Source organism: Mobula birostris, chromosome 11, assembly GCF_030028105.1.
Source record: "Mobula birostris isolate sMobBir1 chromosome 11, sMobBir1.hap1, whole genome shotgun sequence".
Classification (NCBI taxonomy): domain Eukaryota; kingdom Metazoa; phylum Chordata; class Chondrichthyes; order Myliobatiformes; family Myliobatidae; genus Mobula; species Mobula birostris.
The window spans coordinates 22,588,145-22,602,234 of NC_092380.1; the positions used below are offsets into that span (position 1 = coordinate 22,588,145).

Sequence of the window (14,090 nt, forward strand, 5' to 3'; positions counted from 1 at the left end):
AGAGCAGATAGCTGGTATCTTTTTCCCAGCATTGAAATGTTTAATATCAGTGGACATGCCTTCAAAGTGAGAGGGGGAAAATTCAAAGGAGATGTTCGGGGCTAGTTTTTTTAAAAACGTCATGATGGGTGCCTGAAATGAGCTAGCTCAGATGAAAGTGGAGGCAGATATGGTAGAGGTGTTTTAGAGGCTCTTTAGATAGCTATATGGACATGCAGAGAATGGGGGGATATGGACTTTGTGTAGGAAGAAAGAAAGAGTTACTGTAGGTGTTTAATTACTAGTTTAATTAGATCAGCGCAATATTGCTCCAAGAGGGCATGCATGTAATGTGTGTGTGGGGGGGTGCAATTTAAAAGGAGATATGGGGGGGGGGGGAGTTTTTTTTTTATTCAGAAAGTGGTGGGTGCCTGGAATGTACTGCCTGGTGTGGTGGTGGAGGCAGATACAATAGAAACTCTTAGCCACATGAATATTGTGTTGGTAGATGGGATTAGTTTACCATTTTACTGCTAAAACTTAGATAGTTTGGCACAACATAGTGGGCCATGGGGCCTGTTCCTGTGCTGTGCTTCTAAGTTCTAATGAGAACTGACCACCCTCCTACAATGTAGTTCTCCTTCCTGAGCATGGAGGTTTTCTGTGTTTAAATATATTCATTACTGAGATTGTGGGTAACTCCCAGTTGAATGCAAATATCTAATGTGAAATTTTATTTTTTACAGTTATGCACATTTCACTGGTGTTTATAAGGCTTACAGCTTTATCTGTCACATCAAAACATACAGTGAAGTGTGTCATTTGTGTCGGTGACCAACACAGTTTGAGGATTGTGCTGAGGGCGGCCTGGGCATCCACACCACCAGCGCCAACATAACATACCCACAACTCATTAAACTTAACCCTAAATGTACATTGTTCAATGTGGGAGGAAACCCCACACATTCACGGGGAGAGCGTACGAACTCCTTACAGACGGCGGCAGGAATTGAACCCTGATCGGTGGCTGCTGGTGCTGTAAAGTGATTGTGCTAACCACTAGGCTACCGTGCCACCTGGTTTTCACCTACAGTATAAACTTGATAATGACAAGCCATTTTGCCTTGGTGCTGAAGAGGGCCTGGTGCTTGTCTGATAGCCAAGTGCTTGTGCTCCTTCAGTGGGTATCACTGAACAGTGAAGGTTCCTGAGGTAAAAGTGAAAACGTTTGCAATCATTGAATGTAAGTGGATTTCCAGCCAGTGAAATTTTGCTCCTATGTCTTACGGTCTTAACTTGGTGAGTAAGAATGTCAGATGCTTACAGGGAGAAGGCAGGAAAATGAGGCTGAGAGCTAAAATACAAAGTCAAAGTAAATTTATTGTCAAAGTACACGTATGTCACCGTGTATTACCTCGAGATTCATTTTCTTGCAGGCATTTACAGGAAAATAAAGAAATCAATAGAAATTTATGAAAAACTATACATAAGCAAAGACTGACAAACAACCAGTGTGCAAAAGACGACGAGTTAATAAATGACATGAGAACATGAGTTGTAGAGTCCTTGAAATCAACCGTGGTGGAATGGCAGAGCAGACTCCAGAGACCAAATGGCCTAATTCTGCTCCTATGTCTTTTGGTCTACATTTGTAATGCAATTTGGGAAGATCTCCCAGAAATATAAATAACAAGGTTACCTTGTCAGTGGGTAAATATTGATTAGGGCATTGGAGAGCCTGTTCTTTTTTTTTGTGAAGTGCTTTACAGTCCTTTGCAATGACCTGCAAAGGCATGAGTACATCCATGACTTTGTGGCTAGGTACGGCTCAAACTCCATTTATAAATTTGCTAATGACAAATCTGTTGCTGGTAGAATCTCAGAGGGTAAAGAAGGGATGTACAGGAGTGAGAGATAGATTGGTTGAGTGGTGTCACCACAGCAACCTTGCCCTCAGCATCAGTAAGACCAAGGAATTGATTGCGGACTTCAGGAAGGGGAAATACAGGGAACACACCAGTCCTCATCGAGGGGTCAACAGTGGAAAGGGTGAGCAGTTTCAAGTTCCTGGGTGTCAACTTCTCTGAGGACCTATCCTAGACTCAAACATATTGATACAATTACAAAGAAGGCTATATTTCATTAGGGGTTTGAGGAGACTTGGTATGTCACCAAAGACACTTAAAATCTGTACAGATGTAGTGTGGCAAGCATTCTAACTGGTTGCCTCACCACCTGGTATTATGGGGCCACTGCACGGGATCAGAAAAAGTTGCAGAGGGTTGTAAACTCAGCCAGCTTCATCATGGGCACCAGCTCTTCCACACATTGAGGACACCTTCAAAATGTGATGCCTCAAAAAAGGCGGTGCCCATCACTTAAAAACCCCTCATCACTCAGGTGTACTCTTTTCTTTTTACTACCATCAAGGAGGTGGTACTGAAGCCTGAAGACACACACTCAAATGTTTTAGAAACAGCTTCTTCCCCTTGGCTTTCAGATTTCTGAACGGACAATGAACCAACCCACGAACATTACCTTACTATTTTTTGTTCTCTTTTTGCATTAATTATTAAATTTAATTTTTTATATACATTTTATGTGAACTGTATGGCTGCCGTGAAACAACAATTTTCATGACGTGTCTGTGATGTTAAACCTGATTCTGTGTCTTTTATGTCAAGCTAACACTTGTGACAATGCTGCACTTGCTCAGAACTATGCTGCAGCTGTGAAAGACGTTGTTGAGGTCGCACTTGGTGTGCTCTGTACGTTTGTTATAGCAAAGAAGCCATTATCTGGAAAGAGGGCAAAGCAGATTAACCAAAATTTTGCCAGGACTTGAGGGCCTGAGTTATAGGAAGACACTGGGCAGGGCAGGACTTAATTCCTTGGAGTGTAAGAGAAGGATGGGTGATCATGAGAGGGTATAGATATGGTGAATGCACATAGTCGTTTTCCCATGGAAAGGAAATTGAAGACTAGAGGGCGTAGTTGTAAAGTGAGAGGGGAACGATTTAAAACAAACCTGAAGGGCAACTTGAGGATGGTGAGTATAAGGAACGAACTTCTAGAGGAAGTGGCTGAGGCAGGTACAATAACAACATTTATAAGATGTTTGGACAGGTACACAGATACGAAAGGTTCAGAGGGATATAGAGCCAAACGCAAGCAAATGGGACTAGTTTCAGCGGGCATCTTAGTCGGCATGGATAAGTTAGGCTGAAGGGCTTGTGCTGGTGTTGCTCTGTGAATCAGTAGAGTATTTGCGCTGACTCAATGTTAGTTGGGAAACTTGTCCTGAACTCTGCTTGCATCTCAAGAAATGAGGTTGTATATGAGAGGAAGTGTTTGTATTTTTTTTGCTCTTTGCAGAATCAGTGGTGGATTGCAGAGTAGGCTATTCTTGTGTTTTCTCAGCAACTCTATTTATCCCGTTTTATATATGTATTTTATCTGCATATTATCGCATGCTTTTTGAAAGCACCGCTGATGGAGAACTGATTAGTTTCCCCAAAGGGCAGATTCTAATGGCCCACGTTCTGGAACGAAGTGAGGCTTATGCAAAAAAAAAAAAAAATCCTCTGTGGTTTTGTGTCTGCAGCCTCTCCACTTTTAGATCTAGCCAGCTAAAGCAGTATTCAGTCAAATTTACATAGAAGGAGGACTGTGCCCATTCGGCTGGGTGCACACAGCTTCACCATCAGCATTTCTGTTCCATTCAGTGGAGGTGGGGGAGAAAACTAGTTTGATTTTGGGTAATCAAACTTTTTTTTTCTTTCTGAGTGAGCCGTAGTGAAGTAGTTATTCTAGACCAGTGACTGAGGTTGTATAGTTCAAACAGTTGAAGCTTCAGGCCAAAACCCTTCATCAGGAGGGTGCAGAATCTAGGGTGCATGAGAATGCAAAGGGTCTCGGCCTGAAACATCAACTGTTTATTTCTTTCCATAGACGCTGCCTGGCCTGATTTCCTCCACCATTTTTGTGTGTGTGTTGCTCTGCATTTCCAGCGGAATCTCTGTGTTTGTAAGTTTAAATATCACCATGGAGAGCACTGAAATTGAATTCGATAAATCAGGTAATTTGGTCTATTACTCAGGGAAGAAATGCACCGTGAAAGCTGCTGGTTTCTTCACTAGAATGAAAAATCACCTTCATGGCTCTGCCTGGTCTATGCAGAACTCTTGTCTATACTCTCTGGTTGACTTGTTATGATTCTTGAAGTGGTCCAGCAAATCCTAAATGTTATGGATAGGCAGTAGTATAACCTTGCTAATCTAACCAACATTCTGGGAACCTGTACTACCAAAATAAAAATGAAGAATCCACACATGTCAACAATCTTTTACATCCAGATATTTATTTTCTGCAGACTTTTGGTAGCAATCCATGTAGTTTCTCATGAGTACAGAAAATTTTTATCGATTCAGTAGGAAGTTCAGTCCACTGTCAGGCACTTTGTGAAAGAGAACTAGCAACAAGGTCTCGTTGAGAGTAAATTTCAAGTAAATTTATTATCGATCTCCATGTTTGTCACTATATACTACCCTGAGATTAGTTTTCTTGCAGGCATTCACAATGGATACAGAGCAACATAACAGAATTAATGAAACAACTACTTATAAAGATGAACAAGCAACCAATGTCCAAAAGAAGACAAATTGCACAAATACAAACAAACAATTAATTGAGAGGGCAGATCCCGGGCCTGAGAGTGGATCGAAATGGCAGGGCCTGGATCGGAGAGTGAGGAACAACCGTTGTTTGGCCGATTTAAGCACCAGGCCAGATTGAAAAGGTCAGAGTGTAGAGGCTGGAGGAGAGCGACGAGCTGCAAGGTTTACTGGTCTCTGTGCTGAACTGAGGTTGCCGCCTGCAGCTAATGGCTTTGACTGGCTTCAGGGCTGTGAACTCACTTCCATGAACTTCAGTTCAGGCTTACTTTTATTGTTTGCTGGATTTATTTTTTTTTCTGTACATTGGGTGTTTGACAGTCTTTTTTTAAAATGGCTTTGATTGAGTTTCTTTGCTTTGTGGCTCCCTAAGGAGACAAATCTCAAGGTTGTATGTAGTCTACATACTTTGATAATGAGTCCTTGAAAGTGAGTCCATTGGTTGTGGAATCAGTTCAGTATCTGGGTCACTTTCAGAAGCCAGAAGCCTAGTAGATATACAAGTTCAACAGTGGGAAGGGCTTTTCCTGTGGTGGACAGTGCTGTATCCACTGCTTTTTGCTCGCTGTAAATTTAGTATGCAATAGAAATATTGAGGGGGGCACAGTGGCGATCAGGGTTCAATTCCTGCCACCCTCTGGAAGGTGTTTGTACACTCTCCTCATGACTGTGTAGGTTTCTTCCCACCTTTCCAAAGGTGAACTGGTTAGGGTTAGTAAGTTCTGAGCAAGCTACATTGGTGTCAGCAGCATGGCGGCACTTGTGGCTGCCCCCAGCACATCCAGGGGCTGTAGTCGTTGATGTAAATTAACACATTTCACTGTTTTGATGTACCTGTGACAAATAAAGCTAATAATTTTTCTTTTGAAATATTTGTCTCTGTTGATCTTAGAAATGAATGTTAGTGAAAGGTTAGTTAAATGATGCTGAAGGTATTGTACCTTAGTGCCTGTTGGTAGACCAGTTGTCTGGGGCCATTCAACTGAAGGTCTGGGGGACTGGCGTTCAAAGCTACATACTCAATCAAACTAATTCCAGGTGAAGAGCTATATTAGCAATGATTATGAAATTCATGGAGTTTTATAGAAACTCATTTTGCTCACCTATTTACTTTGGGGAAGGAAATTTGCTGGTACTGCCTTGTCTGTTATTTCAGGTCAACACGGCAGTGTGGGTCACTTTATTGCCTTACGAAATGACCTAGGCAGCTACTCCGTTCAACAGCAGTAGATACTGGTCTCGGTTGTGCTACCCACATTCTGTACCTGAAAGTAAGCTTATTAAATATCACGAGTTGCAGTAACCACAAGGCCCAGTCTTTTATTCCAGGGAAATATGCAAGTACCATACCTGGCACTTCTGACATGATGTTCAGAGGCTCCTTAGGAAACTAATGTGAGGCAGAGACTGTTGGGTTCTTGATTGGCAATGGGGTTTGGGGTTATAGGGAGAATGGTGGGGGGATGGTTTGAGGAAAGAATATCAATCGTGATTGAATGGCAGAGTAGATGCAATGGGCCAAATGGCTTAATCCTGCTCTTGTGGAAGGACGCTGTACTTCAAGATTTGGAAGCTCGCTGTTGAAGCTCAACCTCTTCGCTGAGCTTCCATAGTGGAGATTGGCCCTAAATTGCGTTACCAGATCTCAATATTTGTTTGCTCTTTAGAAAGCAGATGGAACTAGTGTATGGAGGCATAAAACTTGGTGGTTGCAGTCATTTTATTAAGTGTTAAAGGGATGAAAAGCAAGAAAAAAATTAGCAAAGACAAAGAAGTCGTGGTGATCTCATATTTAGCCAAAGATGATGACATATCAGTAATAACAATTAACCTATAAAATAGCTAGATTTAAGTGACTTGACACCTGCTGCAGAAAAACTGAGAAGCTTCTAGAAAGTAGAATTTGTTATTCTACAATTACTAGAAAACCTGCTGATACATACTGATATAAAACCTACATGTATACAGGTGATTATATAAAAATCATAAGCAAACATAGGAAAGTTAAACCACAAGAAAAATAACCCAAATTTACACCTTGAACCAACATTTATGATTAAAAGATTTAACAGAGCGAGTGTAGATGAGAATAGGCTCTGTTGAATGAATGATAGAGAGTGGGAGGTGGGTGTTGTGTAGGAACATTTAGGCTTAGTGAGCCTTTTTCTCTGCTGTAACATTCTATGTAACAAAGAGAAAATAATACTTTTGTATAGAAATGTGTTCCAGTTATTGTCGAGTTTGATATTCTATCATTCGTTGACCAGGTAGGTCAGCTGTCCATCTTACTGTAATTGGTTTTGAGTTGCTTCTCTCCCCATGCTGGGCTCCTTCTGTAGGACAACACCCTGCTTCTCAGCAGAGATCTTGCAGTGCGTGAGCCAGTTTGTCAGACTCTGAGTAGGAATTTGATTGTTGTTCAAATTTGTCTTGTGAAGATTGAAATCCTTTGGAAAAATATCTCTCCCTTTATCCACAAGCTGACGCAACATCGCTCAGCTCAAACACAATCCATAAATTTGCTGATGACACAGTTGTTGTTGGCTGAAGCTGAGATGGTGACGTGGAGGCGTACGGTAGTGAGATAGATCGATTGGCTAGTTGAGTGGTGTCACTACAATGACTTAGCACTGTGTCAGTAAGGTCAAGGAATTGATTGTAGACTTCAAGAAAGGGAAGTCAGGAGAACATGCACCAGTCCTCGTCAAGAGATCAGCAAGGGAAAAGGTGAGCAAGTTCAATTTTCTGGGTATTAACATCCCCGAAGATCGATCCTGGGCTCATCATGTTGCTGCAATTATGAGGAAGGCAGGCCAGCGGCTAAGGCTAAAGCACTCTAGCAAATTTCCACAGATGTACAGTGAAGAGCATTCTGATGAGTTTATTTTCAAATGTTGATGTACAATTTGAGGACTTCAAAAACCTTTGAATATTTTTCTCTTTTTCCTCAGACTTGGTCAGAATTTATCCGAGTAGCTGATCCTGATATAATTACTGGATACAACATTCAGAACTTTGACTTGCCGTACTTGATCAACAGGGCACAGGTGCTCAAGGTAAGAATGATGGTGCATTTTTTTGTCACCTTGTTTTTTTTCATCATACCTAGAATTCCCTTGACTTGTCGATAATTTATGCACATATAACATTTTTAACAAACCTTGTGAACAGCCTGGCGACGTATCTCTGGTGCAAGTAAAGGTAGGGCAGGGTTAGCCCAGTCAGCACCCAGAGTCTCGTCCAGCATTTTGGTGAGTTGGAATTCTGTCATACAAAAGGAAGTCAATTTGCCTATCCAATCCAACAGTTAGACTCAGATTCATCTTGAGATTTATTTATTACATCGAAACATCCAGTGAAATGCATGGTTTGCATTAACAACCAGCACACTCAAGGATATGCCAGGGGCAGCCCGTAAGCATCACCACACATTCTAGTGCCAACATAGCATGCCCACAATGTTCAGCAGAGCAACACAAGCAGGAACAATAAAACAAGACAACAGTAGCAAGAAGAAGCACTTCCCCACCCACCTACTTTCACACACTGACAGGCCTCCATCCCCAGGGCAGGCTACCTCTGGGCCTCCAGTCCTTAGCCAAACTCTCAGATTTGCAGACACCAGGCCTTCAACTTCGAACTCTGCCCAGTTTTTCATCTTTGGACTCTGACTTCTGGACTAGCACGGACCTTTGACCGCAGTGGCCTGGGCTTCTTAACATCAACGTGTTCCAGTGCATCAGTCTGTTTTGTCCTGCTCACATTGTCAAGGTCTCTCTCACTGGTGAGCAAAGTATTCATTAAGAACTAACTTTCCTCCTCCAACTCTAGGCTCACATTTCCTATTTTATCCTTGATTGGACCTACCCTCACTCTGGTCATCATCCTCTTCTCCTGGCCTTGGGATTTTCTTTAATCCTACTTAACCAAGGGCTGGATGGGAAAGATGTTCGACTGATTGCGAGTCTGTACTGGCATCAGAAGGCAGTAATAAGAACTGTGGTGGGAATTCACCGGAAGTTGAGATCCAAAAAGGGGTTCGCCAGGGCTGCATTATCTCCCCTTTATTATTTAACGTTTACTCAGAGGTAATCTTCAGGGTGTTGAATGATGAAGTTGGTGTCCAAATTGGTGGAGTGACGGTGAAGAACTTGAGGTATGCAGATGATTCAGTGTTGTTAGCCAAGACTGGGTATGAGTTACTCAGAATAGTAGATAAGATAAATGCTGAAGGAGAACAATTTGGAATGAAAATAAATGCTGCAAAGACGAAGATAATGGTAGTATCACGGAAGAAATAAGTTCCCAAAATCAGTATCAAAATTAATGGCGTAGGCATAGAGCAAGTCAAGAAGTTTGTGTACTTGGGACAGGTGGTCACAGAAGATGGGAAATGTGATACAGAAATTAGATGAAGAATTGAGATTGCAAGATCAACATACTGGAGCCTGGGTGACATGCTGTGTGGCAAGAGGTCGGACTTTGGGCTACGTTGTAGAATTTGGAAATGCTACGTTTGGAGTAGTCTGTTGTATGGAGTCGAATCGTGGACCTTATGCAAGGATGCGCAACGACGACTGGAGGCATTTGAAATGTGGTGTTTAAGGAGAGTGCAGAAAATTAGATGGGTGATGAAGGTCAGTAATATGGAAGTGTTGAAGAGGGCGAGGAGAGAAAAGGAGTTGCTGAAGAATGTGCAGAAAAGGAAGCTGGAATATGCTGGGCACTTGTTAAGAGGTGGTGGACTGCAGAAATTGTTATTGGAAGGGATGATAGAAGGAAAGAGGGAAAGAAGAAGACAGTGAATCACTTGGTACGATAATGTGAGGTAATGGACTGGGTTGAGTTATGCTGAGGCCAGAAAAAAGAGCACAAGATCGAGGAAGATGGAGGTGCATAGCCGCCAACCCCAGATTCGGGACGGCACCCACTGACTGACTGAACCAAGGACTTCTCACATTCTCTTCTAGCTCTCCTAAGTCCATTACTGGCTACTTTGTAACTCTTTAGAGCGCTGTCTGACTTACTTCCTAAATCTTAAGTAAGCTCTTTATTCCCCCTGACTAGGTGTTCCACATCTCCTGTCAACCACGGTTCACCATCACCCTACCATTCTTTCCCTGCCTCAATGGGACAAACCTATCCAGAACCCTCTGCAGGAGCTCCCAAAACAACCTCCGCATTTCTGTTGTGCATTTCCCCCTAGTATATTTTATGCTTCCAAGTTCCTGCCTGATAGCATTGTAATTTCCCCTCCCTCAATTAGATACTTTCCCATACTGTCTGCTGTAAAGGTCAGGGAATTGTGGCAACTGTCTCTGAAATGCTCACCCACTGAGAGATCTGTCTTCTGACCAGGTTCATCGTCTAGTATGAGAGTGAAAGGTTGAAACAGAGGCCAATGCTTACAAAGGGAATTGAGTCAATATTTACAAACTTGATTTTGAGTCTCTTCATTCTGCAAGTCCTTCCCTTTTATGCACTTGCTAATTCTCATTGTGAGTCAGCTAACTGGAGGTAAGTGACACCGTTTGTTCGGTGAACTCATGGCATTGCTCTCTGAGCAAAATGAGAACAAAAGCTGTTTCCTATTTCAGTGCTTTGAAAATGTCAGGTGGCAGGTGTTGCGTATGCATGGAGCAAGAAATGACAACAGAGTAGTATGATTGAATGTTTTAACTGAGTCACGTTAGTAACTGTACACGCTAGGCAAACTTTCAGTGCTGTAGAGACAAGCAGAGTCCGCTAGAATGGAAAAAAAGTGTGCGCTTGAAAGCCTGTGCAAAAAGACAGGCCTCTGCACGTAGGAGGCCCAATCGATTAACTATGTGATCAATTGGCTGCATGCGCACTAGCCAATTCTCATGATTGATCTGATACGGTTCAGCAGGCGATTTGGAGTCTAGATGTGGTCACATTTGTTGCACTCAACGTGCAATGGAACTTTTGAAAGGATCTAAAAATGTTCACGGTCATGAGGTACCTTGGACTGGATGCCTTTGTCCTGTCTCTATCTTGCACTAATACCTATTTTATTTTGTGTATTAATTTGCATACATGCAAGTTATTTTATGTTAATTTAAGTTTGTGTCTTTGTCCTGTTCTTGTACTGTGTTCCTGCAGCAGAAAGTTAATTTTCATGGAATTTACACCCAGTGTATGTATACACACCATAATGCAGCGGTTAGCATACAGTGCCAGTGATCAGAGTTCAATTCTGGTTACTGTCTGTAAGGAGATTGAGTGTTTTCCCCGTGACTGGGTTTTTTCAGGGGCTCCAGCTCCCTCCCACATTCAAAAGCTTAGGGGTTGGTGAGTTGTGGGCATGCTGTGCTGGTACCAGAAACATGGCGACACTTGTAGGCTGCCCCCAGCACATCCTCAGACTGTGTAGGTCGTTGATGCGAACAATGTACTTCACTGTATGTTGTAACGTACAAGTGACAAGTAAAGCTCATCTTAAAATCTTAAAACCTATGACAGCAAAAAACTTGTGTTATGTTACTTCTATTTAAACATTCTGTGGTTTAACAACAAAGAATCATATTCTGGAAGAATTAAAGAACTTTTATTTACAGAAGTAAGCAAACACATCTTAACCCTGCCACATGCTGATACATTTTGGCAAACCCCGCGCATGCTCAGTGCTGTCCAATCAGGAACTGACACGTCATTGCACGTGATATCACCACATCTTCCCTTCCTTAAAAAGAAAAAATAAAGAACAACATTAATCAAAACAAATACGTAATTCTCTGAAGAATCACATCATCTTCTCCTTAAAAAGAAAAACAAATAACAACATTAACCAATAAACAAATCTATGTCAACTAACTGAAACTGTTGAAGTTGGCTCTTCGCTGTCTGTGCCATGACTCTTCTTGTGCTTCTTCTTTTTCTTCTTTTCTGCTTTAAGCTTTTCTTCATGTATCTCAACTGAACTTTTTGGTTTACTCTCACATGCCTCCTGGTTAGAATCTGGAATTTCAGGTAAACAGTTCATGCTATCCTCCTCAGCAATCTGCTTCCCTGCTTCTGTTTGGACTGTATCTTTCCTAATTCCTTCCACTTCCATTGGTAATGAAATAGGAATCTTCTTTTTGTCATCTAATTCATTAACTGTGTCATCTCTTTTTAATGCTGAGACTTCATCATTTCAATAAAACTTCTCAATTCTGTTACTTGAGCTGTCACTACTTGCTTATACTATGCCCACTGTCAGTGTTCTTGCTCTAGATGGTGATTAGACTGAATCTCCTATTCTCTCAGTGTCTCTTTTGTTATTGCTTGCATTGAAACAATCTCCTCCTGCCATTGCTTTTTCACATCATCAATTGCCTCCTGTTTGGTCATCTCAGACACTGCAGCTACTGCTTTTATATTCTATGTCAGTATTTGCGCAAAACGTTTCTATATAAAATTCCTCACGTTCATCTTCAATCACTGCATTTATTTGTTTCATTTCATTTTCCTTCTTTCTACTTCTACAATAGCATGAAAAATGATTACTCTTACCGCAGTTATAACAAATATTGCCATATGTGAAACACTGATTTGGACTGTGTTCCCGCGCACAGCGATCACATGACTTTTTTTCAAATGCTGTCTTGCTCTCCGTCGGATTTGTTGATGTATTATTATATTTCTTGATATATTCGTGCTTTTTCACAGCATTTACATTGTAGTTTCAACAAAAAGCTCTTCAGCCTGCGACTTTATGGTCTCAGAAGCTTTGCAGAGCGCGAACACTTGTTCAAAATTTAAATCTTGCTGGCGCAAAAGCCTTTCTCTTAGAGCATTATCTCGAATGCCACAAACCAGTGTATCTTTAATAAGTGATTTTGTGAGCAATCCGAACTTGCACGTTCTACTACGCTTTCTTAACTCAGTCACATACTGATCAATTGTTTCAGCAGCCTTCTGCACACACGTGAAGAATTTGTATCACTCATACGTTAAATTATGCTTCAGTATACAAAATACTTCAAAACCGTCCATTATCGACTTTAAATTGAAATTATCTCCATCTTCAAAGACAAAATTATCATATAACTCTACTGTGTCAGTCCCGATTACATGGAGCAGGGTAGCCACTTTGGTTTTGTCTGCTTTTTTATCAGTTCCGATGGCCGATAAATATATTTCAATATGTTGCTTGAAGATCCTCCAATTCTCAGCTACATTCCCAGTCAGCTGAAGTTTTTGTGGGGGTTGTAAGCCTTCCATATTACCGATTACTGTTCGAACTTTTTTCTTATTTTTTTTCGATTATCTCCGTTTCTCAATTCTCCGGTATTATTCTTCCAAAAGCACTTCTGACACCATGTTATGTTACTTCTATTTAAACATTCCGTGGTTTAACAACAAAGAATCGTATTCTGGAAGAATTAAAGAACTTTTATTTACAGAAATAAACAAACACATCTTAACCCTGCCACATGCTGATACATTCTGGCAAACCCTGCGCATGCTCAGTGCTATCTGGTCAGGAACTAGCACATCATCAGTGCACGTGATATCACCATAACTTGATAAAAGGTAAATTGCCAAGAGGGAGAACAAAAGGCAAAGGCTATAGTGATAGGGTTAGGTGAAGGTAGTGTAAGAGGAAGACTAGCTTGCATCACTTGGGTCATTTCTGTGTTATAGATTTATTATAAACAAAAAAAATCCAGTTTTTATTTATCCCAGTGTTTGTGGCTGAGAGGCAGGGCAGCCATCTGAACTGCTTATTGCCCAGTGGCCAGTTAATAAGGAGAGGATATTTATTTACTTGTATGATGCCAGTGTTGACAGACTTCATCTGTGTGGGGATAATTGAGATACTGGCATTGTTCAGGGCACATTGATGCAGGTGCTTGGCATCATGAATGATAAACAGTTTGTAGGGGCTGAGGTAGTTGTAGCCAGAATAGATGAACAGAGAAGACATTTTCTACAGTGACGAGATGTGATTTAGAATTCATTATATAGAGGAAGATTAAAGGTTTGCTTTATTTGTCCCATGTACATCAAAACATGCGAAATGCCTCGTCTACGTCAACGGCCAACACAGCCTGGGGACAGGCCGCCAGTGTCGCCATGCTTCTGGCACCAACGTAGCATGCCCACAACTTACTCTGTCTCTGCCATGTGGGAGGAAACCAAAGCACCCAGGGTGAACCCTCACAGTCCTGTGGAGAATACAGTCTCCTTACGGACAGCGGCAGGAATTGAACTGATTGCTGGCACTGTAAGCATTGCACTAACCCTTATGCTACCATTCGATTATAACTTTCGAAAGGAAATAGCATAAGTATTTGAAAGAGGGTGAAATCTACAAGGAAAAGAGAGAATGTTCTAACATTATCCAGGAACTAATACAAAAACAACTGGTCTCATGGAAGCCTCCTGTGAAGTATTTATTGTATATAGGCCCAATCTGTCCACCAGTTTCCT

At 41.5% G+C, this 14,090-nt stretch overlaps 1 protein-coding gene across 1 annotated transcript in view; it reads left to right on the plus strand.

Annotated features, from left to right (window-relative positions):
- Positions 1 to 14,090, plus strand: part of pold1 (polymerase (DNA directed), delta 1, catalytic subunit) — a 236,006-nt gene that overhangs the window by 47,376 nt on the left and 174,540 nt on the right. The window contains exon 10 of the mRNA XM_072271908.1: positions 7,604 to 7,708. Coding sequence (XP_072128009.1) covers positions 7,604 to 7,708 — 105 coding nt within the window. The remainder of the gene's footprint in view (positions 1 to 7,603; positions 7,709 to 14,090) is intronic.